Below are 24315 nucleotides of genomic sequence, written 5' to 3' on the forward strand. Positions count from 1 at the left end.
CAAAAGTTGTCTTTTTGATTTCCCAAACATTCGTCTAAAGCATCCACTTCCACATACTGTAATTTATGTAAATTGTAATTTTGGTCAGTCCACAGTCGGCTTCAACATATACACATGTTTTTATTCACGTGACCGAAGTGTCTACTAAAACAATCCGGGGGTAAGTGGTGAAGCAACACAGCAGATTATTCGTAAATTAAAGAAATATCTTTTGGCATTGACAATCAAAAGTAATATATTGTATTATATTTCCTTAATTCAAAAATCAAAAATTCATTTTTCATTTGTGAAAAATAAAAAATAAAAAAATGAATTAATATATTACATACTAAGACACCCCGTTTTTTACTCTTGTTTAATTTCCGATCTCGGAACGTGCAAACAAAACGCCCGTCTGCCCAATATCCACCCAATCAGCTTAAATTTACTTTAATTGTCCTTTGACTTTCAAAAAATAGTATTTAAAAATTATGAATTTATAATAATTACAAAAAACAAAAAGTTTGATACTTACTTCGTCAGTGAAATATTCAATAAATTCCTAGTTTTAATTTTCAGTGGGGGTTTTCTAGAGCTTCGTTTATCGCGCAATTTTTGCGTCACACAAACTTTCTTGGCCGCTCGAAATAATTATGCATTGCCAAATTTGGTTCTCCATTGTCAAGTCAGGATCGATGGTGACGTCACCTAAGCATAAAAAAGAAAGGATTTCGTCAGTTTTATGCATATATTAATTTGCGAGATATTCTATTCGCCGCGCGAGCGCACTTTTCGTAGACTAGTCGGAATACTTTTTTTTACTCGCGGGATTGATGGTAACTTTTCATCTTCGTTATTTTTAAAATGAAGCACAACTGAAAAAAAACGAAACTTCAGAAAGTTGCGTATTTCCAGTGAGTAAACGATTCTGACAATTAACAAAATTGATGATGATGATTTTTTTTCGGTCAGGCAAATGTCTCGTATTGGGGGTTCTAGCCTTGACCCCTAAGCCTACGCGAGATTGAAGCGTTTGGGTAAACGAGACAAAACTCCAAAAAAGCTGGTGTTTTGAGGCGCTTCCGTGCGATCGAAATATCGCTGTTTGTGATGCACTGTTTATAACGTCAAAATCAGTTTTTGGTCTATATCTTGAGATTGGCTTTAATTTAAATTTTCGGTCCCAGCACTTTCCGAAATCCTCTCCTTGATAAGCTTCTTTTGAGCTATATACAAAAGTTAAGGAACAATGGGAAGCGGTGCGCGTCACGCAAAATATGCTTGGGACTTGCCTTAACTCACCTGAGTATATAGAGGATGCTCTAACTTGAATTTTGAGCTATGATACATAAGGTTTAAAATAGTAGTTCGAGAAATATTTCAAAATAACTGACTGATTAATTTTTTTCATTCAAACTTTAATTGTTCGATTGAGTTTGATTCTTCGATTGGTATGGTTTGCCAAGTTTGACAGTATAGACCTAACTCTTCATACAAAAATTACGGGAAACGCATGTTTGGACTTTGTACCCTATGCTGCATGCAAGCACTTAAGGCAAAGTTCCTCAAAGGCGGGACAAATATCAGTTTTTTGAAGTTTGCAAAATAACGCCACATAGAAGATCTTTCAAATTCAGTGAATAGACCAGTAAAAAATACAACTTTTCTATTTTTCCTTCTTTTTTTGCAAAAATTCTAGGAATGAAAATAAAGGGATACTGATAATTGAATTTAGACCTTTTTTCAAAGAGGCAACCCTGTTGAATAATTATGTAGTCCAGCCATACAAACAATGATACAGCAAAGCATAATTACTGTTTCATGCATATTGTAATAATTATGCATGGGTGTATCTTTTTTGTTTTTCTGCTGGACTACATAATTATTCAACAGGGTGGCCTCTTTGAAAAAAGGTCTATACTATTCATTGATGATCAACGGCACTGATCATCCCATTGGTGGGTTCGAATCCCACCAGTGGCGATCTTTTAGTAAGTCAATCAGTCAGTTAGAAAACATAGAAAATAACTCACATAACCTCACATAGAACCAGGAAGTCAGAAAAACTACGAACAAGAGACTGGAAAGTACGAAATAAGTCCAGATATGTCTTTTGTCCTTATGAAGATAAGCCAGGACCAGGCTCACAGGGGGAAAATGTTTAATTATATTGTATACACGAAAAACCAATTCATACCATTAAAAACAGTTATTTCACTTAAAAGCAAAAAATAGAGCAACCATCAAACCCAATCAAGAGGCGTTGTGGTATAGTGGACATCAACCTTGATTCCCACTCACAACGGTTCACTTGGCAAGTGAACAAACCTTCGCCCGGGTCAACCCATGCCATGTGGAGGGAAATTTGTATTTGACAGATGCTAACTCAAAGCATCTATAGTTGCGAGAATGGGTTCCCAGAGCCTCCTGTAACTCAACCATAATAGAATAGATCAACACAGGAATCAAACTGATCTAATGCTTCTGGTGAACAGTGAATCTAAAAACATCATACCAGTTCAGCCAGTACAAAAATGAAGTGCTAAAAGTTTGAAAAGTTTGTCGCCTTTAAGATTTTGGAGACTCCCGCACATGATTTCAAAAAACTTCCATAAAAAGAGAGACTGGGGGGTCTAACCCTCAGACCTTTTTAGCTCGTTGGCGTCGCTGAATGTCGTATTGGCGCCCGGCCCGCGAAAGCAGAGTCCTTTTAAGGAGCGAAAACCATTTTTAGTAGGCAAAGATTGATCAGATTTCCCAAAATTTACATACTTCCCTTAGTCTAGAGTACACTTCCCCCCGGGGGGGAATTACTTAGGCAGAAAAATTTTAATTAGGTTTTCTAACTTCTAAAGGGTAGAAAACACGATTTTTTAGAAGAAAAAAAAATTATTTCGAGAGAAAAATTGTTAAAAAGTCTCTCTAAAGAGTAGGAAATTTTTCAAAAATCGAACAAAATTTTCAAAAATGTCTCTCTTACAAAGTCTTAGGTCAACTTTTCAGCTAAAATCAGTCTATAACTATAAGTCGGGCGGCACCCTCCCGTCAGCTCCCAACCCTAATATCCCCCCCCCGGGCCAAACCCTGCTGCCTAACCCTCTCCCGGGACTTTTCTCCTAGTGTACTTTAGAAAGCTTGGACAAGGGACCCTTAAGGACGTCGCACGTACGTTAGGTCGTTTACCTACCTTGAGTGCCCCCTCTCGGTGGTTTGGTACTCGCCCTTAGATGATATGATGTGCCGACATCAGTTAGAATATTCCCGACCTTTAGAGCAAACCGGGTCGTCGCATATTTCCACATATAATACTTTTTGTGTATCCCATTTTTAACGTTACTGGTGGACACATGAGAGGATATTCTGGCGATGTCTGTCGATTAATTTTGTTGCGCGAAAAAGTTCTTTTTTTGTATTTTTTTCTCTGCATTATCCTATCGAATATTACAGGAGTTTGAAGATTTAATTATTTTAAATTAGTTTTTATTAGACGCTTTATAAATTAGTGGTAGTATAATTACAGTGGAGTCTAGAGCTAAGCCAATATTAAAAGACTAAACACATAGATTTATAAAGCCCGAAAGGCTAGATATAAAGCTTTTGCTGAAAAGTGTGCCGTGGTAAGGTAGGAAATCTCACCTAAGTCACGTGAAATTACAATAGAATTTCAGCGATTGACCAATTAGAAGCTTTGCGGGTTAAACAATAGCACCAATATTTTTTTCCGGTAATGAATCTACGGATCCTGCACTAATGTACTGGCCAGTTTTCTCAAAGGTAACGAATCGGGTGAGAATTGAACCAACGACCTCTCGCTTGCCGGGCGATTGCTCTCCCAACTGTACTATCGGTTCGTTGCTATTACACTAGTTCGTAGTAGACGACGGGAGCGACATGCTCAATGTTCACCACCCGGTACGCGAATCCTACGAATCAATGGAATTGCTACGAACTGAGATACTCGTTTTTTCCGATATTCACTTTTTTTTGCCTGCAATGGCTTGAAACCCAACATCTAGCCCTTAGGGCTTTATAAATCTATGACTAAATACCAATGAATTAAGGTAAGTCACTTTGGTATTTATTATGATAGACCTATGAATCACAGGCAGGTTTCTTCAGATATGCGAATACACTCATGTCTCTTCAAAAAGGTTGTTTCAAACCATTGTTGTGGTTGCTTAACCTCCAAATACCAAGGAAAATTCTATATTGTTCGAGAGTACATTTAGTCGACAAATTGTGAAGCCTGTAGGCTAACTTCATTGTTAAAGGATTAGAAAAAGTAGTAGCATAGGTTTTGAGAGAAACAGAGTCGTCAGAAATATAGTGGAAAGAGAAGCTCAAACAGCTCAGCAGTTCTATTTTCGACAACTTTCAGACAAAGATTTATGGTTGTGGACTTAAAAACTGCTTTTTACCTCTTATTCGGTACACGCTTTTTTATATAAGAATAAAAGAGTGAGATTTGGAGTTCGAATAGGAAAATAAAAATAATGCTCGCCATTAGCCAAAAGGCATTATTCTAATAAAAAAGCGTGTATTTGATTTTTAGGTGCTATCTACCCTGAGTATCAGAGGTTAAGTTTTCAAAGAAAATATCAACCTTTGAAGATCAATTAAAGAAACTTTACCGCGCATATGTCAATCTAACCACTGTAGAAATAATCAAAGATGAAGAGGAAATATTACCATATTAATCTACCATAACTTATCAAGTTGATTCTGCGTCAGTGGCACAGTTGATTAGCGTACAATGCAAAAAAAGCACAGGCAAGGAAAGCACATATATCTGACATATAAGGCTTAATCCGGACCATGAGGTTCAATGATTCAAGTCGTGGGTGTTGCTAATTATCATAAAATTTTCTAAGTAATTTGAATGCATGAATTTCGAAAAAAAATAATTGCGTGATTGAGTAAATTCAGGATCCATTGATTCCTAGAAAGCTAAAATGTGGCCTAATTTCCTGTCAATACATCCTGTGCCCAAGTTCAGGAGTTGCCATAAAGCCATTATGGTAATAACCAGGAGGGCACATTGCTATACATTGTATATTGGCTCACTGCTTTTGTAGTTTGAGCACTCTCGGATTGGGTGGAGAGTCTTCATTTAAGACGCTCACTATTTGCATTATGCATTGCTCGCTGCTCGCAGTTTGAGCACTCTTGTGACTCCACAATGCAATCCATAAAATGTGTAACCGTACATCCTGTGCCCAAGTTCAGGAGTTGCCATAAAGCCATTATGGTAATAACCGGGAGGGCACAGTTGCGATACATTGTATTTGAATAGAGAAATTTAGAGATTTAGAAAATTAGAAATTTGGAGAAGAAATGAAATCAGCCTTACCCCTGACTTTTATATAGACTTCAATTAAAAACTAAGTAGGTAGGAAAAGCAAATTTGCAAATCAATTAAATTGCAGAGATATGTATAATGAATGTATAATGATAGTCCGGGGGATTTAGGATTGCTCAGAAATTGGCGTTCACATGGAACTTTCTGATATAAATGCCTTCATTAGGTCCCTAGGAGTGATAAACCGTTTTTCTCGCCTTTTCTCGCCTTTGTGCATATTCCATAATGGTGGAATTTCAAAAAAACAGATTTTGAAATTTTTTGAAATTTTATGTCTACGACAAATTTTATGCCTACATAAAAGTCTGAAAATGTTCAAGTGAAAAGCGATATAAGTTGTCGAGATGACGTCATCATTTTCCAAAGAATTGACATTTGCTCCAAACTATTGAGTCTTATATCTGAAGAAGTTAATCAAATTTCGGAAAACACTAAAACTTTTCCCACATCATATGACAACAATCAAATGACCTATGAATTTTAACAACCCAAATCCTAAAAGATAAAAGACAAAACAAACCAAATTTCACTAGAAACACATTACTAGTTGATTAAAACAAATTTAGCGAATAGGAACCCAATGTTTAAAATGAAAAGAGATCTAAACCGAAAGAAAATGGAAAAAAGTATGAAAAGATAAAGACCGAAGTCTGCGACCAGGTGCGGTACCTAGAGTAAGCATCCCCTGCCACCCGTGAGTCACCCGTCATCTTCCCAAAAGAAAATAGGAATAGTATTGGCTTGACAGAAATGATTAGAGCAATAAATTAAAAGAAAGCAAAAAGAGAAAACAAAGAAAGTACAAAAAGTCGGCCTAGAATCCGATGCGGAATCCCGCTGAGAGAAAAAGAAGAATGATTTGAAAGTTAAAAGACACCAACCAAAGTACGTACAACAGCAGAACTAAAACAGACAATCCACAAAATCATGAGAATACAGAAAAAGAAAATTAAAAACCAACCAGAATGAACTGCTTGAACCAAATATACTACCTACACACTACCTACATTCAAGTGGAGCGCCGCCAACCACTTAACTTTCTAAGTTCATTCATGACATACACAATGTGAAATTAAAAATAAATCAAAAAAGGACAAATTCATAAAATATTGATGAAAGTTAAATCAGCCTAAAAAGCTATGTACTCTTTAAAGAGTGTGACTTGCTGGCGTCCATAGATCTTCTTCAATGTCTTCTTCAATCGAGGCATTCTAGCCCCCTGCTTCAGTGCTCTTTACTGCACCCGCCCACCTTGCAGGGCGAGTTCGGATATTTGGGCCTAAGGCTATGGTCGGAGTTCAAGATTTCGGACTTTTAGGGGAGGATTGGTTTTTAAGGTGGGATTAAAAACTTTATACTTCTGAACTTTCCATTTTGGAAACAGATTGTCCATATCGTTTTGATTTATTGTGATTTTGCATCCATTTTGATATTTCTAACAATCATCAAATAAATAGTTAATAAATAAAAAATATACAATTACAAAAAGAAATTTTAATAAATATAAAAGTACACGACGAACTTAAGTCGGATTTGTTGAATTCAAATAATGTTTATTTTTGGAATGTCCAAAATTAACTAATTTTGAAAAGTCTTTTTTAAAACAAATTTCTTTGGTTCAATTTTAAACATAAGGACTTCATTAAACCAATGAATTCGATCCTTTAATGAGGTCCTTTTCCAGGTGGGGAGGGGGGAGGAACTCAACGTAAATGACCTACCGTACATGCGGCCCTTTCGGGTCCTTTTCGCAAACTAAACAAAGTGCACTATAAGGGTGTTGAAATTAGCAAAGATTGGAAAAAAGTGTACTCTAACGATGTAGAATTTGGAAAAACTGACCATATTTTGCCTTAAAATGATAAAAAATGTTCAAGAAAATGCACCGTAAGGATCGATTTCTCGCCAAAATTGGATCGAAATTGGCTAAATTTTCTCTGCACTTTAAGGATCCGATTTCAAAGGTATTATTTTGGACCACACATAAGGTGGTTTTTGAATCGACCCCCCCCCGGGTCCTTTAAAGAAACGGCAGTACGGTACTTATTACAAAAATCAACTTAGGATTTTACCGATTTTCGAACATTAATCTGAAGATCGCCGTGGTATAAATTAATCAAAATAAAGAACCCCTATTTACACTTTCCATCATCCTGTCATCGAGAAGATTGCTATTGATCATTGTTTGGTGCTTCACTATAAGGTAGGAAAAATAGAATTGCAGAGTCGCAATTATACATGTATGTATGTATGGCTTCAAATAAGCAAATTCATTAATTGCGCACTAATGTTTGTTTTGCTTGCTATTTCTCAAGGAATGATTCAATATTAGCATATTATATACCGTTGGAAAGATGATTTAGAGTACTTCAATAAATACTAGGTAGTGCTTTAATAAGTAAGAGTAAATAATTTTTTTAGAAAATCAAGATGAAAAACGAAGAAGAAAAAAATAAACTTTTTTTCCATGCTACAAAACTTCATTTTGTTCAAATTTTCAAAACTTTTAAATCTAACCTTTAAATTTTGAAGTCTCCTGGTTCCCAGCTATACAGTCATTTTTCCAGTAAAGTTCCTCTAATCGAAGGTTACAACCTCTTTATTTTTTGTAATTGTAAAATGCCAATTATCCCCAAGTAAAACTCAACACTTTCAAAAATATGCAACTTTATGCTTCAGGTGTATATTACATGTTAAAAATATAAGCTGAATTAGGATCCTAACCTAAGAATACCGTAAGAATATTTAGGATGATTTTCCCCAAAAAGTTAAAAATATCTGACGAAATAAAAAAATACAATGCTTATAAAAATGTATGGATGTATGGTGCACAATTAAAGTGAATGGATTTTAATAGGTTCCAGGCAAAATTGAGCATTCATAAAATTGTGCATATAAAAAGTGGATTTGATCATAGCGGATCTGTTTGAACACATTTGTCAACGCTTTCTAAAATTAGTATACCCGCAAAGAACTTTGATAATCTCAGACTTACCAGCGAAATAATAGGTGCAGCTTGCGCCACAATGTGGGCAGCTAGGAGTGCATTGAAACTGAAATAGAATATCATCTTTATAATATATTGAGTCTATTCCAAATAAATTGACATTCAACACATTTAGATACATTACTCTCGAATGAGAAACGATGTAACTACAAGTACACGTTACTAAAGCGTTAGGGTATTTTTGTCATTAGAAGGCTGCATTGTGGGGGGGGGGGGGGTTACGACTGCAGTTTTCCCTTGCCATAAGACCCTACTGGAATCACAGTAATAGAAACTAGAAATACAGTAAGCAAAATTGTGTTGTTAAATGAAGTAAGAAAACATTGCTAGAAGGATAAATCCCTTTGATGACATGTCTCTTTCTTCTCTCATTTCAACTCATCGTGTCTGTTATTTTCCCACACTGGCTGAAAAAATCCCACCGGGTCTGTGAGAATGGGCTTTCATTTCAGTTTCAACAAATCGCCGTGATTGTTGATTCTAGATAAACAATTTCCAATTTTCAATTATGAAGTTGAAAAGGGATGCTTACATCTTGTGGGCGAGTGTCTTGTTGGATCTAAAAATCAGATAAAGAAATTCAAGTATTGGTGGGACAATAAAGCATTACCGTAGTCTAAGACATATTAGAGAGTTTAAATATTTGGGTTTTTATCCAAGGAGACCGTTATCATTTGAGTTGTCTAGATCCTGACTAACTAAGGGCGACGGTAAATCAGTACGCTTTACCGTCCTTGATTTAGCAGGTTGTTCCTAATCACCGTCCTCAAACACTCTACTTTTTCTTTGAAATGGACCTTGGCTTGGGCCCTAAGGGTTGCCTCCTACTATTATGATTTTTAAACTCTTCATTACTTTGCTCAATAACATTTGATAAAAATCATACACACACCTGCAGTTCTCTCCTCATATCTGTGATCGTCATTTCATGCTGAAATCAACAAACGAAATGAAATTACAAGACAATTATAAATACTAAATTTGTCTCAAAATCGAGACAAAAATACAGTTATGATTCAAACCCTTCCATGATTACTTTGGTCAGTAACATTTAATAAAACACCCCTGTGTCACAGACCCGGTGGACCCACCCCGGTGGAAAAACAGGCCAAAAAATCGTCCCCGGTGGAAAAAATATCCTACAACTTGAAAACCCCACTGCGAAATTGCTCTATGATTTTATCCCCATTGAAAACTGAATGTAAAAAATTGCACTCCAAAACCATCCCCACTGGAATTTTCGAGCTGGAAACAATAGATTTTCTATCCCCATTGGCATTTTGATAGAAATTTTCATCTCCACTGGGGAAAAAAAGTTCTACCGGGGCACTGAGACAGGGGTGTAATAAAAATTATACACGTACCTCAACCTCCAGATTTCTCCTTATCGTCCTCTCGTCCTGAAACCAATGCGTGAAAAAACATTAAATAGTGTCTCAAAAGTATGTAGACAATTTATATTTTCTCAGATTTAGACATGGAAAAATGAACTAAGAAAACGATAAACTTGACACTAGCCTGGAAACCTGGCGACGTTTGCTGAACCCATGAACATATAAACGACTGGACGTCTATCTTTTATTGTCTCTTTGAAGCGAGCTTCGTTGCCGCCTGTATTTCAAAATTGGTATGAAAAATCCGACAATATTCCGTCATAATTTTATTTCTTTGAATTATTTAGGTAAAAGGATTGATAGAGCTTGAAAATTACTCCTAATGTACAAAAAAATTATTTTCGAATTTTTTCACAAGTTTGCAATATATTTTATCAACATTGTCAACTCTAAAATGCAGAACTTCAACTGCGTGTATACTTTTGAATCCCTTTTGTCACTCAAATAATTTTTTTTGTGACTTTAAAAAAATAGCTTGCCAAAGTTGAGAGCCTGTTTCATAAGAAAATCGAAATTAGAATGTGACACTCTCTAAAATTATTAGACACTTTTAAGTCAAAATTTAGAAATATTAGTCGGAGTTTTGACAAGCTAACGATGATTTTGCCTCTGTTATCTTTGTTATGATATAGATAAACGACTTGAGAAGAGTAGAACAACAGAGACTTTTGTCGAAGTTTTGACGTTGTTAGCAAGGTATTCACAAGTGGTATATCATCAAAATCTATTGTTTCATCTTATGCTTTTAACGAGGCGGCAACGAAGCTAGCAGCCTTTTCTACAAAAAGACAAAGGAGATGGATGTCCAGTCGTTTATATGTTCATGCTGAAATTTATCCTTCTTTGGGAAAAAAAATTCGGAGAAACATCCTTTTCCCCGGTAGATCCGGGGGGGGGGCGGGTACTACCCTTGCCAACCAACGGGGGTGCTCCGCTGAGGTTCGAAAAATGGACTCTACGTGGGACTCGTTTTTTTTTATTTTGCCGAAATTTGCAAAAAAAGTCACCCTAAATGGGACTGAAATTCCAAAATGTTCTTAAATTTTCTACTTTTTCCCCAATTTTTCCAAAAAAAAAGGCACCCTACGAGCGACTGATTTTTCTATTTTGGTGTTTTTGTGACCCTACGTGGGACTCGTGGAGGTTAGAAAGGTACGCTGACCAGTGGCGCATCCCCGTAACCCATTTTGCCCTAGTACCCCCCCCCCCCCGGGCAGTAAATATCACACACCTCTTTCTGTAGAGCAAATACTATAACAAGTCAAAATTAATATACCTGAAGATCTCTCAACAGCCTTCTTCTTTCATTTTTGTCTTCCTATCAATCAAATATATTTAAAGATTAAATTAAATTTATCATAAACAGAGTCACTGTCCTGAAGGGATAGGTATTCCAGCTAAAAATGTTGATCAAAATCATCTCACCCTGAAATTTTAAATCAAGATCAAAGCTGGTTCGTTCTAAGGAAATTTTCTTTGTCAATTTTTGTTCAGCTGGGAAAACATAGTTGGATAAATTTTTTCATCAATTTCAGAAAACCTTGTTTTTCTTCATCGGAAAAATAATATCAGAAAATGATTGAAATTAATTCATTCAATATAGGAATAGGAAACTTACCCGGCCCGACGTTTGAAGCTGGCGAACAATATTGCGTAGTACGCAAACGTCATTCAAATGCTACGATATAAAGAAATATGTTATTTTAAAATCTCAGGGCAAATGATGTACAAGCAATTTCATTGTATTGGTAACGTTTAACAATCAAAATGACACAAATCATAATAAGTGAATTCAAAAATGAGAAGCTCAAAAATACTCCAATAAGGCTGTGGATATAGCCTGAAAACCACTACCCCCCAGTCGAAGATCCAATGAGTTAAAGAGGAAATGCTGAAATCGTCTATTTTCTAATTACATGATCAAAAAGTTTGCAAAATAAATCGATTTTGGTACGTAATCTCAAGCTTTTAACAATGAAAAGAGACTAAAGCCTTCTCGACCAGTGTTTTCAGGCACGACGCAACGGGTACGGCAGGTACGGCGGCCGCCGTACCAGATTTTCACAAAAATACCCGAAGTTTTCCTCTTCGTCGGTCAAATCGCTATAAAATCGCTTAAATTTCCTCATTCGCCGTACCAGATATAAAAAGCTTCCGTCGTGCCTGGTTTTTATAATGACCAGTGTTCTGATAGCACTCACGAAAGGACTATCACGTCCATCAATAAAATTAAAAAGTGGTCACGTGGGTACGACCCTTCCGAAATCCCAACATATTTTGACATTGATGGAAATCAAATACACCTTTTTTTAATTGTAGATGATTATATTCACGATTACCTTAAGTGGATAAATTTTGGCATGGATTAAATTTGGCGAATTTTCCAAAAATCGCCAAATTAAATTCTCGCCAAAATTTCAAATATCGGAAATTCGCCAAACCAAATCCCCGTCAAATTTAATAAAATCTTTTTAAGATAGAAATTCTAAGGAGAATATTTTTTAGTAAATTACCACGTATTTTTTTTAGTTCACCACAGACTAAAGCCTTCCGAGTCGCCAAATTAAATCCCCGCCAAAAATCGCATTTTGGTCATTCGCCAAATTAAATCCACGCCAAAATTTATCCACTTAAGGTATTTCCGACCACAAAAGCGCAATCAAATTGTATCAAAAGTTATTCGCTTTGTGGGTTTTACTGACAGATAATTTGATAAATGTCTATTCGTCCTAGGGGGGGGGGGTGGTGGTGGGCTATTTCTGTTCTGAGGTCATATTAATGGTAATAGCTCCTGAAATAATAGAGCTTTTGCCATGAAATTTTATGTAAATTCCTAACTTTTATTAGCTTCAAAAAAAAAATTGATACCTAAAAATTCTCACACCTTGAGCATGATGACATTTCTGACAGTTATGTGTCACAAAAAATGACACTTTTCTAATACGTAATAGTTATCGGACAGTTGCGAGTACAATATGAGAAATATTTTACGAGTTCCGAGATTTTTCCGTACAATATTTTACAATATACGGAAAATCCGGAACGAGCGAAATATTTCCATATTGTACTCGCAACTGTCTGATAACTGGTTTATCGGTGACCCAAAAAATGATGTCGCGGTGCGCCGGCCGGTTAAAGCTGGGCCCACGGCAACAACATTTTTATTTAGAAGTTTTTCCCCGGATATCGGCCTGACTGCCGTTAGAAGATAGAAGACAGGAGATGGAGTTCATGGAGTAGATCAAGGAGGTGGGAGACACAAAATGTTGAAGTCTAATTTCATTTGATAACTCATTATACAATATCCAAACATACAGTTCCATAAAGCATAAAAATTCAATAACTTTCAACACTCCGAGAAGACGGGAACGCACGATCGACTCTGCCTGGCCGGTGTCATTTCCGAACGAACTCTTTACTCTTCCTGGTACCTGGATCTCTTCTCTCATGTTGATACTCCCCGACGGGAGGACTTGCCTCGCCCGAGGCTAAAAGCGAAGTGTTTTTTCTCCTAATAAAATTTCTATCTAATGTACTCAAGGTGAGCTTCCATTCAATGGTTACCATAACTACGAACATAAATAATAAAATTGCAGAACTATGTCCTCATGACAACACTCCCTCGACAATGGAGATTGGTCCCCAATCTTTCGAATAGTTTTCTTAAAATGGATCTATATCGTTTTCATTTTTTTTTGTTATATTTTGGCATTGCTCGTAATGTTCTTCTTGCGTACTCTGAACCAACAGTTAATCGCTAAATGGCCAGGTTCTTGACAAACGTAACAAAGTTGGTCATTGCCCATGGTTTTGGACTGGTGTGCTTTATTTTCGGACATTTCTCGATCTCTCGTAAAGGGTTTTTTCGATTTTGACGATTTTCTCTTTTCGATTGACAACTTCAGCTTCAGTCTTCTAACAGCTTTTTTGTACGAATCAATCTCGTTCAGGAACAAATCATTTTGAGTGTTTTCGTCTAAACCAGCCATAAAGAAATCTAACTTTTCATCTGGTTTAACATTCAGCTCGGTAAACATTTGTTCCATTTTCTCAACATATTCATCTAACGTAGATTGACCCTGTTTGATAGAATAGAGATCCTTTCTCAAAAGAGATTCATTGTCAAACTCAGTAATCAGACTTTCAATGTCTTTATCATACGTATTCTTTCGCTCGTTGCTTAGTCCTCGAAATTACCATTTTGGTCTTCGTCTCAAACGGGTTGGTAGTAGAGTCAGCTTCTGGTTGTCACTCAATTCAGCAACGGAAGACAGTTCATTAAAATCAGCTAAGAAAGATCTAAAAGTCTTATCATGCTCATCGAAAATCGGAAAGTCATCGTGGTCAACGTTTAGGTGATTCATATGATCTCAATACAAATAGTTTGTACGATAAACACCAATGTGATTGGCTCATAAACAAAAGAGGAGCAGTCGTGGACGTTTTCAATAGTCACATCGTGTCCGACACAAGGTTGGTGGTTATCTGAAGAGCGGCCATCGATTTAAAAATCGATTGAATCCATGTTGGACGCTGCCATAGACGTTTGGTTTCCACAAATAATCAAATCAGAGCATTAATAATTAAGTTGCTTGGGTTTGATTTAACATGTGGTTTCTATACAACGTTTGTTCATTATTGTTCATGATTCGGGGCGTGGCTGACGGTAATTTGGGTATCAATAAATCATAAGTTATACAGTTTGAAAAATGGGTAAGCAATCAAATTTTAATTTGAAAGGCTGCTCGCAAGCAGGTGTATCAAGTTTCAGTGAAAGGTGCATACATTTGAAGAGTTTGAAATCAGCTACAGTTTGTTCTGGTTTGTTTTCAATTCACAAAGATTGTTTGTTATTGTTATAACAAATCGTGTCCATCGTACCGTCGATAGTGCGACGACTAACTAGACGGGGAAATAATTGTCATAGTTTTTCAATGTAGGTAAATCGTGGATTAGTGCCTCAGCTGCCACTCGCCCAATGCCCGAACGTCTCGAGAGGATAATTGATTCGATAAATACGGTCGAAATAGTCGGTTTCTCGTCGTACATCACTGCCAGAAGTTCATTTTAGATTCTTAAGGCGATAATTTGAACTTCTAGGTTTGTCTGAGCTTGGAATTGTGCGAAGGTAAACGCAACTAGGCAAGCTAGGACAAAATGCGGAGTTTGTATATCGTTGAAAGAACTTGTAAGTGAACTTGAGGTATGTCAAACTTTTCTAACAAGAACCACACCCACCATAGCGATTAAACAATTCTCCAACAATACAGAAAGTGTTTCATATTATATTCAAGTATTCAGCATTCAAACAATTCGGTTCGATTTTCAGCTGTTGTATGTTGTAAATGTTGAAATTGTCGTTGTATTTTTTTCAAAGTTCGGTTTTTGAATTTTTCCATTTTTTTATTGTACATCTCCCTTATAATCTATCTCCATCAGGCTCATCCTCTAAAGTTGAGCCCCCAGATGTCGCGGTGCGCCGGCCGGTTAAAGCTGGGCCCACGGCAACAACATTTTTATTTAAAAGTTTTTCCCCGGATATCGGCCTGACTGCTGTTAGAAGACAGGAGATGGAGTTCATGGAGTAGATCAAGGAGGTGGGAGACACAAAATGTTGAAGTCTAATTTCATTCGATAACTCATTATACAATATCCAAACATACAGTTCCATAAAGCATAAAAATTCAATAACGTTCAACACTTCGAGAAGACGGGAACGCACGATCGACTCTGCCTGGCCGGTGTCATTTCCGAACGAACTCTTTACTCTTCCTGGTACCTGGATCTCTTCTCTCATGTTGATACTCCCCGACGGGAGGACTTGCCTCGCCCGAGGCTAAAAGCGAAGTGTTTTTTCTCCTAATAAAATTTCTATCTAATGTACTCAAGGTGAGCTTCCATTCAATGGTTACCATAACTACGAACATAAATAATAAAATTGCAGAACTATGTCCTCATGACAATGCACTTTTTATGTGAGAAAAAAGCGCAGGGCACTTTTGTAGCAAAGTGACGTTAGATTGCTGCTACCGCTACAATGCAACAACACATCTTTTCTTCAATTTATATTTTGTACATGTAAAATACAAGATATATTGTATTCTTTTTAACCAATCAGATTGCAGATATTTCTGGGTCACCGATAAGGCAACTTTTTTCTAAAACTTTTGTTAGAATACAATAGCTATTTATAAGAACAAAGGACATTTTCGGTTTTTGCTCACTTTGGGTATGATGAGTGACGTCATCAAAAAAAATTTTTGTCAAAAGTTGCCTTATGTGACAAAGATCTTGTGTGTCAAATTTCATCCAAAAAGATCCACTAGATCAAAAGTTAAGGGTGGTACAGGAAAAGCCCCCCTCCCTAGTTTTGAGCCGCCCCTAAAAACCTAGGATGAATAGGGTTAAAGAAAAACTTTTATAAGGAACTCACATCAACATTAATATGGTGTAAACCATATATTCCAACTGGTGGCAGAGGAGGTGGTGGGGGCGGTAATTCCATCAGGGGACGAAAAAATGGTGGAGGTTGAAGTGGTGGTGGTGGAGGTTGTCGTGGTGGAGGTTGTCGTGATGGAGATTGTCGTAGTGGAGGTTGTCGGTGCTGCGGTGGTAGTGGTGGTTGGGGTGGTGGTGGTGGCAAAGCAAATATTTGAGGACGTTGTTGGGCCATTTTCTAGAACATAAAATGAAAAAGGGCCCTTCATCTTTTGTTACAGGGATATTTGGTAATCTACTATGTAAGATTTGTAGCCATTATTTCCTACATTGGTTGCGTGTTTTTCATACAAACGCAGGATTGTAGGTAGATTTTACCACCAAAATTTAAGAACTATAAAAATATTCCTTCATCCTAAATGTGGTGCAAATATTAAGGAAAGAAGTTTATTTTAGCATAGTATTTTATGTTTGTGTAGTTAGTAAATACACCAATAAAGTGATAGGAATCTTACAATTAAAGAGTTGCGCTTGAACATCACTACACACAACAACAACAACACAGACATGATTTTTACAGGTAGAAATATTTGTTGATATTTGATTATTAAGTTGTGTTGTAAGACAGATTATGATTTACTAGGTATTTCACAGAGAAATTTATGGCAGGGGGTGTCAATCTATAAGTGAGAGAAGTTATATATCTGTTCTATGGCAATGCGTCATTTATTAGACTCTCCCCTTCGGTACAATTGATAGCTATTTCCCAGTGCGTCACAAACCGCGATATTTCGATCGCACGGAAGCACTTCAAAACACCAGCTTTTTTGGAGTTTTGTCTCGTTCACCCAAACGCTTCAATCTCGCGTAGGCTCAGGGGTCAAGACTAGAACCCCCAATACGAGACATTTGCCTGACCGAAAAAAATCATCATCATCAATTTTGTTAATTGTCAGAATCGTTTACTCACTGGAAATACGCAACTTTCTGAAGCATCGTTTTTTTTCGGCTGTGCTTCATTTTAAAAATAACGAAGATGAAAAGTTACCATCAATCTCGCGAGTAAAAGAAAGTATTCCGACTAGTCTACGAAAAGTGCGCTCGCGCGGCGAATAGAATATCTCGCAAATTAATATATGCATAAAACTGACGAAATCCTTTCTTTTTTATGCTTAGGTGACGTCACCATCGATCCTGACTTGACAATGGAGAACCAAATTTGGCAATGCATAATTATTACGAGCGGTCGAGAAAGTTTGTGTGACGCAAAAATTGCGCGATTAACAAAGCGCTAGAAAAACGCCCACTAAAAATTGAAACTTGGAATTTATTGAATATTTCACTAATGAAGTATCAATTTTTTTGTTTTTGTAATTATTATAAATTCATAATTTTTAAATACTATTTTTTGAAAGTCAAAGGACAATAAAAAAGTGAATTTAAGCTGATTGGGTGGATATTGGGCGGGGACGGGCGTTTTGCACGTTCCGAGATCGGGAATTAAACGAGAGTAAAAGACGGGGGCGTCTTAGTATGTAATATTAATTCATTATTTTCTTATTTTTATTTTTCGCGAATGAGTTTTTATATTTGAATTAGGGATATATAATATAATATATTATATTTGATTGTCAATGCCAAAAGATATTTCTTTACTTTACAAATAATCTGCTGTGTTCCTTCGCCACTTACCCCCAGATTGTTTAACTAGGCACATCGGTCACGTAAATAAAAACACGTGCATATGTTGAAGCCGACTGTGGACTGACCGAAATTGCAATTACATAAATTATTGTGGAAGTGAACGCTTTAGACGAATGTTTGGGAAATCAAAAAGACAACTTTTGTGAGAATGTTGAGTTTTGTTTATATGGCAGTTTGTGATGGACTGTTTCCAATCGATGAGCAATCGGAAAATGTCGGAAAGAGTCACTTTTCACCTTGTCTCTGTAAGGGCAACTTACTCTCTGTTAGGACCACTTTTTCTCAGGTCCGACCTGACATTCTCCATCTATGAATAATACACCCCTGTTTCACAGCCCCGGTGGAACTTTCTTCCTCAGTGGGGATAAACTCCCTATTGAAATTCTAATGGGGATAGAAATTCTATTGTTCTAAGGACAAAAAATCCAGTGGGATAGTTTTGGAGTGCCATTTTTAAACATTGAATTTCGAAAGGGGATGAAATCAAAGTAAATTTCCCAATGGGCTGAAATTCCAGGATATTTTCCCACTAGGGACAAAATTTTTGCCAAATTTTCAAGTGGGGCTGGTGTCCCAGCGGGTCTGTGAAAGAAAAAGAAAAATTTTCGACACTAATCGTGTTGTTGTTGTTGTCTTTCTAGTAGTGAAAATTTCCAGCTTTTGAATTTTGGAAAAATAATTTCAGTCCTATGTTCCCAATAGATTGAACTAAAAAGAATCTTGACTTAAACTCGTTAAATCTTAAATTCTGTGAAAATCTGCGCTTCTAAAGTTTGATCTTTTAAGAATTTTATAAAAAAGAAATGAATCGATAGCTAAATGCTATGGGTAACTTTAGCTTCATTGAAAATAGTACGAAGGAGACAGCTTATTGATTATAATTCGTTTTTACAACACTGAAATTTAGATGTATTTATTCCAGCCACGGCTTTCTTACCCTATAGTGAGTCCCCCCAAAAAATAAAACGGAAATTTTTTTATATTAAGTAGAATACGTTTTGGAGAAAAATTAAGTATAAAATCATAAAATTTCGCAAAAAATCATGACGATTTTACTTTATTTAAAAGTGTCCACTTTTTTGGGGACACTATATGTTGAGACGTATTACTGAAAGAAGTATGGTTTATAGGTTGCGAATGCTTAAATCTATTCGCTCATAATCTAGCAATCTTTCACACATTGTCCCTAAAAAGGATACAAAACTTTTTGAATCGAATTATTCGAATTTAATTAGCGGGGGGGGGGCTGGGTCTTAATAAGAGCGGAAGGGACGTCTAAATTAGGGAGACAAGAGTAGGACCCAAAAGGAAGGCTCTGTGTCAAATAATAGCTATGTATTACTTTTATTAAAGTTAGCGCCTTTTGAAATACTTACAAATTCAGTTGTCAGTTATCCTCGAGTTGTTCAGTTATTTTATCAATTGCTGATGGATTTATGAAATTCATAAAGAAAAAAACTATATTTATAAGGTACTCCAAAATGAAAAGAACACTTTAAGTCTGTACATAGTTTTTCTCATCAAAAATTTCATAACTCATCCACCCTCGAAATTCAATTTGCAACTGTTCATGCTAACTACTACATATGAACTTATATATACTACTCTTTAAATCGTCTGAAACTGGTGATTTGGTCATTAGGGAATTGACTTATGATTCGTTGGACATGGTGAAGATGATGATGTTTTTTTATATTATCACTGTACTCTTAAACTGCATTCTCCCCTAGAGGATAGATTTGTTCATAAATTAAGACACAAACATCACTTGCCTCGTATTCAAACAATTTCCATAGTGATGGTTATGTCCCTTGAGACATTTTACATGATTTTTAATGAATAGAAAGTAGTTTTAATAAAATCCACTGGGAGTTAATCACTATGGTCATCATTTTAAAATGAGGCAAGTGATGTTCGTAACGTAATTTATGAAAGGCCTATCAATCAAAATTTACAAAGAGCCATAAAATACGTTTATGCATTTACATATCAGTAGGGGTTGGGATTCACTGAATCGGAGTCGGGCCTTTTTTCGAATGGAGTGGCGGATTTCGAAGGAATTTAGCAATAGGTTTCGCGGAATATTTGACAAAATCTATGAAGTTCAAAAGATGTTTCGGTTGGTTCTTCAAACGGTTTGACGCACGGAAATTGGAGGAAAAATAGACAGAATTTCGGAATTGGGTACCCCCTGAAACTCCCCATCAGTGCATTTATACATCGGGCGCGTCTTCACATGCTTGGGGTTTGTAATTGGTTGAAGTATTCCTTTGAGTTCAATTATTCCGCAATGTTATTTGGTTTACCAAATGTCTGATGATGCCAGGGTATTGGTATTTGATATAGTCGAAATTCTACCCTATCATATAATGAAGGTGAGTAGTCTCAGTATATATGTTATATATATTGGTCAAAATTTCCTTGCAGATCCAACAAGTTTTTATTGTTTATGATTTGTTGAGTCTGTTTTGTCAGCTCCAGATAGCGACTGCCCACCAAATCTTCTAGTTTGTCTTGAAATCTGATCTTTTATAGCTGGATCCATCAAGACATGCCCAATGAATAAATAGAAGCCCTGTAAAACAAAAAGAACACAATTCGTTTTATATAGCTCAATGGAGTTACTCCAGGTTCTAATTTCTCATCATTGTACTTGATAATCGACTTCACAACAATGTGATAGTTGATCAAATTAAAGTATGTAGAGTAATTAAGTATCTGAGATATTCTAAGGCTATGGTTGCAGGGCTGTCCATGCGGGTCGTCACCGAAGGCGACATGTCGTTGTCTACTTTGCTCTGTACGGGAAAAACACCAAAACACCGTATAAGCAAAGTCAACATAATGCCGTACGTCAAATATCAATTATATATATAAATACCATTTTTATTATTATTATTATAATGTAACAAAGTTCTAGGCGCACGAGGGCCTCTGGAACTGATCTAGGCTTCTGCTCATCCTCTAGCGAAAAAGTTTCTTATAGAGGCTGCTTAATAGTCAGTAAATCCTCTTTACAACAAAATGCCGCTTCTCGCCGAAATTCGGCTAGAGGGCTATTTTTGCTGGCGAGGAGTTGGAAGATGTTATAATGTAATTTATTATAATTTATGCGTAAAGGGACACTCTCAAATACGATCTAACCTGTAAAATCTAAAAACGAAATAAACATGGCTGCCGAAGCGATCACAGAAGAAGAAGCTTTGAGAAAAATTACCTTCCAATTTGGTATTCAGCAATTACACAATTCTCAATTGAACATTCTACGTGAATTCAGGAAGGGTAAAAACACTTATTTTTGTGCACCAACAGGTAAGAATTCGATTATATTTATAAGCTATGGTGTGGTAAAATATCTCACTCATCCACATACAGTCTGATAGTGTCTCAGTTTAGTACTTTTTGTTTTTTGGGTTCACTTACATAAGTTATGACAATACTTTATACAGTCAAGAAACACTGTGATATTGTTTGTTTTTGGATTAGAGAGATTTTTCCAGCAATGGATTGGAAATTTATTTGCATTGAGATTTATCATATATATTTATATACTATAAAAAAGTTGAGTCTGATCTGACAATCAAAAATCGATCATTGATTTTAAAATAGTTTTTCAATTTTTGATATGCGTAAGTTTGACTACGTAATGAGTCTCACCTTATTTTGTAAAAAGATTAGTTACAGGTGTCAAAACCAGAATATTTTTAGCAAATGGTCAAAGATTATATACCTCACAGGAGTCAAAACATTACGTAATCAGACTTACGCCATATCAAGAATATTAATTGATCAATCAATTTTTTGAGCTATCGTATCAATTCTAGTCGTTTTCTAATTCATCAATTAATATGGTTTATTTTTCTATTCACAATGGATATGATTGATTTTATCCATTGAGTGCCTGGTGAAGCTATCTTTGTCTTATTGGAAAAGGATTTATATCAAATCCATTGATTTGTTATTTATTCTACTGATCAAAGATTTGAACTGCCTGGCCTAGACAATTTTTCCTTTTGAGTACTTGATTTTATATTTTGCACTCAGGCAGAAAAACAATTAAAAGTTGTTTTTCTCCCAGTTTCTCCTTACGTTTTCAGGATATGGGAAGTCTATTGTCTTTCAGTCTCTACCATTGTATTTGATGTATTTGGATGACAAATCAGTGTCCTTACTAGTGATATCTCCATTAAAGGCGCTGATAGAAGACCAAATAAAAACGTGTGATAAGAGTTCAGTTATGGCTGTGTGGTTGAATGATGAAGTGGATGACGACAAATACATGGGTGGGTGACAAGAGTCATTGTTATTTTAATCATTATTTTAACTAAGTCTTCTTCTTTTATATACTGGTGCTTAATAAAATTATTTCCTTTGACCAACAAAATGACTTTTAGGAATTCTCTATAATAACACATCAAAAGATAATGGGACAACTTTTTTCAACAAAGTTTATAATTGTGTCACTTCATAACATTATGCGAAAGTGAAAGGGGTGTGGTCTCTGGCTAAATTTGTACACCTCAAACAGTTAGTTGTTGTTTTTTTCCATTGTAAAGATATTATGGAAGGTACATACCAGCTCATGTATGCCTGTCCAGAAATCCTTGAATCAAAGAGATAGAGAAAATTGCTTTCAACACAAGCCTTCAATGAACATTGTGTTGGTGTTGTAATTGATGAAGCACATACAATGGTTGACTATAGGAAGTATAGGTCTGCGATTCAGACTAGAACTGATCGTGATTATACAACGTATTTTACAATTGTCTTGTGTTGAATCTTTTCGGATGTTTACTCCATGCAGTGTTGAGTCTTTCTTTGAAGACTTTGACTGTCTTTGCTTCAGCGACATCTTTTGGCAATTTATTCCAGGTTGGTATAGTTCGATAAAAGAAGAAATTCGTTTGTACACCACGGAGTCCATCGCTTCCAAAGTTTGGAATCATCTCAAAGTTGTGCCTTCTGTTTGGTCGCGTTCGACGGGCTATCTTGTTTGGGATGGTATCTTTTTCGTAATAGTTGATGTGCTTGTAAAGTTGGACCATGTCACAAAAGTGTCTTCTAAACTCGAGCGTAGGAAGATCTAATTCACGCAGTCGTTCTTCATAAGACATATTACGACATTTTTGAACAAGTTTTGTTGCACGTCTTTGTACTCCTTCAATCAGATTTACGTGTTTACGTAGAAACGGAGACCATACTGACTGAGCGTACTCCACATGCGGGCGAACAAACGTACAATACAATGTTTTAAATGTACTTGTACTCATGTTTACAAATCCTCGATTGATTATGCCAAGTATCGCGTTTGCTTTTTTGACTTGCTTTGCAATGTGTTCTTCAAATGTAAGTTCTGAGTCAATGAGGATTCCAAGATCTTTTTCTTTAAAGACGTGTTCCAATTGGCGTCCATCTAGGGAATATGGATGAGCATGTTTGATGTTTCCAAACTTTCCTAGCGTCAGAACGTGACACTTTTCAGGATGGAATTGTAATAGTCAGTTTTTCGACCATTCTACAAGTGTGTCTATATCATTCTGAAGGGAAACAGAGTCTTCGATGCAGTTGACTTCTTTGAAGATTTTGGTATCATCAGCAAACAGTAGGATCAATGAGATGACCTTTTCAGGAAGATCATCGATGTATAGCACGAACAGTATTGGTCCCAGTACACTACCCTGTGGAATACCACTCACTACAGGGTCTGTAGTCGAGAAGGACTGGTTCACTTTTACTGATTGTGTTCGACCTGTTAGAAATGACGTTATCCATTTTAAGACTGAACCATTGATACCATATGCTGATAGTTTCTTGCATAGTCGACGGTGGGGTACAGTGTCGAAAGCCTTAGCAAAATCGAAGTAGATACTATCAACAACGTTTCCTTTCGAGATGCTCTCATAACATTTATCCAGATAGTACAAAAGCTGTGTCACGGTTGAACGGTTGTTAATGAAGCCATATTGTTTGTTCGATAAAAGATTATGATCGGAAAGGTGCTTCATGATGTGTTTCCTCAGTATTGATTCCATTAATTTGCACACTACCGATGTCAAACTAACAGGTCGATAATTGACTGCCAAATTCTGAGGTCCTTTGTTTTTGTAGATAGGTGTGACATGTGCCACCTTCCAATCTCGTAGTAATGAGCCTTCAACTAAAGATTTGTTCATGATTACAGCTAAGGGTAGAGACAGATAGTCAGATAATTCCGCTAGTATCCTAGGGTGTATTTCGTCTGGACCGAATGACTTATTATGGTTGAGCTCTTTCAATTGATTCTGTACCATCTCCTCAGAGATATAAATATCTCCGATGGATGAATCAGTTCTCTTTTCAAATGCAGGAAGCTCACCTACTGCTTCTTTTATGAATACACTGCAGAACTGTCGTTGAAGTATATTGGCTTTTTCGTGATCTTCATGCTTTAACGA

The 24315-nt window shown here is 36.3% G+C and overlaps 2 protein-coding genes and 1 long non-coding RNA gene across 5 annotated transcripts in view; all 3 read right to left on the reverse strand.

Annotated features, from left to right (window-relative positions):
* Positions 1-6936: 6936 nt before the first annotated feature.
* On the reverse strand, positions 6937-8907 carry LOC136807321 (uncharacterized). The gene is made up of 3 exons (XR_010846668.1): positions 8878-8907; positions 8334-8391; positions 6937-7534 (listed from the first exon to the last, which is right to left on the reverse strand). It is a non-coding gene; the product is annotated as an uncharacterized lncRNA (long non-coding RNA).
* A 318-nt stretch (positions 8908-9225) lies between these two features.
* Positions 9226-19441, reverse strand: LOC136807069 (bromodomain-containing protein 4-like). The gene is made up of 6 exons (XM_067063637.1): positions 19258-19441; positions 16173-16415; positions 11358-11417; positions 11016-11057; positions 9710-9745; positions 9226-9276 (listed from the first exon to the last, which is right to left on the reverse strand). Exons 2-6 carry the CDS (start codon positions 16410-16412, stop codon positions 9226-9228), a joined length of 429 nt encoding a protein of 142 aa, XP_066919738.1. The 5' UTR covers positions 16413-16415; positions 19258-19441.
* Positions 19442-19748: 307 nt separating this feature from the next.
* LOC136807268 (uncharacterized) overlaps positions 19749-24315 on the reverse strand; it is a 147430-nt gene continuing 142863 nt past the window's right edge. For all 3 annotated transcript variants that reach the window (XM_067063869.1, XM_067063871.1, XM_067063868.1), the window contains one exon: positions 19749-20456. In XM_067063869.1, the coding sequence (XP_066919970.1) occupies positions 20322-20456 (135 nt within the window). In that variant the 3' untranslated portion in view covers positions 19749-20321. The remainder of the gene's footprint in view (positions 20457-24315) is intronic.

The sequence above is a fragment of the Clytia hemisphaerica genome, unplaced genomic scaffold, assembly GCF_902728285.1.
Source record: "Clytia hemisphaerica strain Z4C2 unplaced genomic scaffold, Clytia hemisphaerica genome assembly, whole genome shotgun sequence".
Taxonomy (NCBI): domain Eukaryota; kingdom Metazoa; phylum Cnidaria; class Hydrozoa; order Leptothecata; family Clytiidae; genus Clytia; species Clytia hemisphaerica.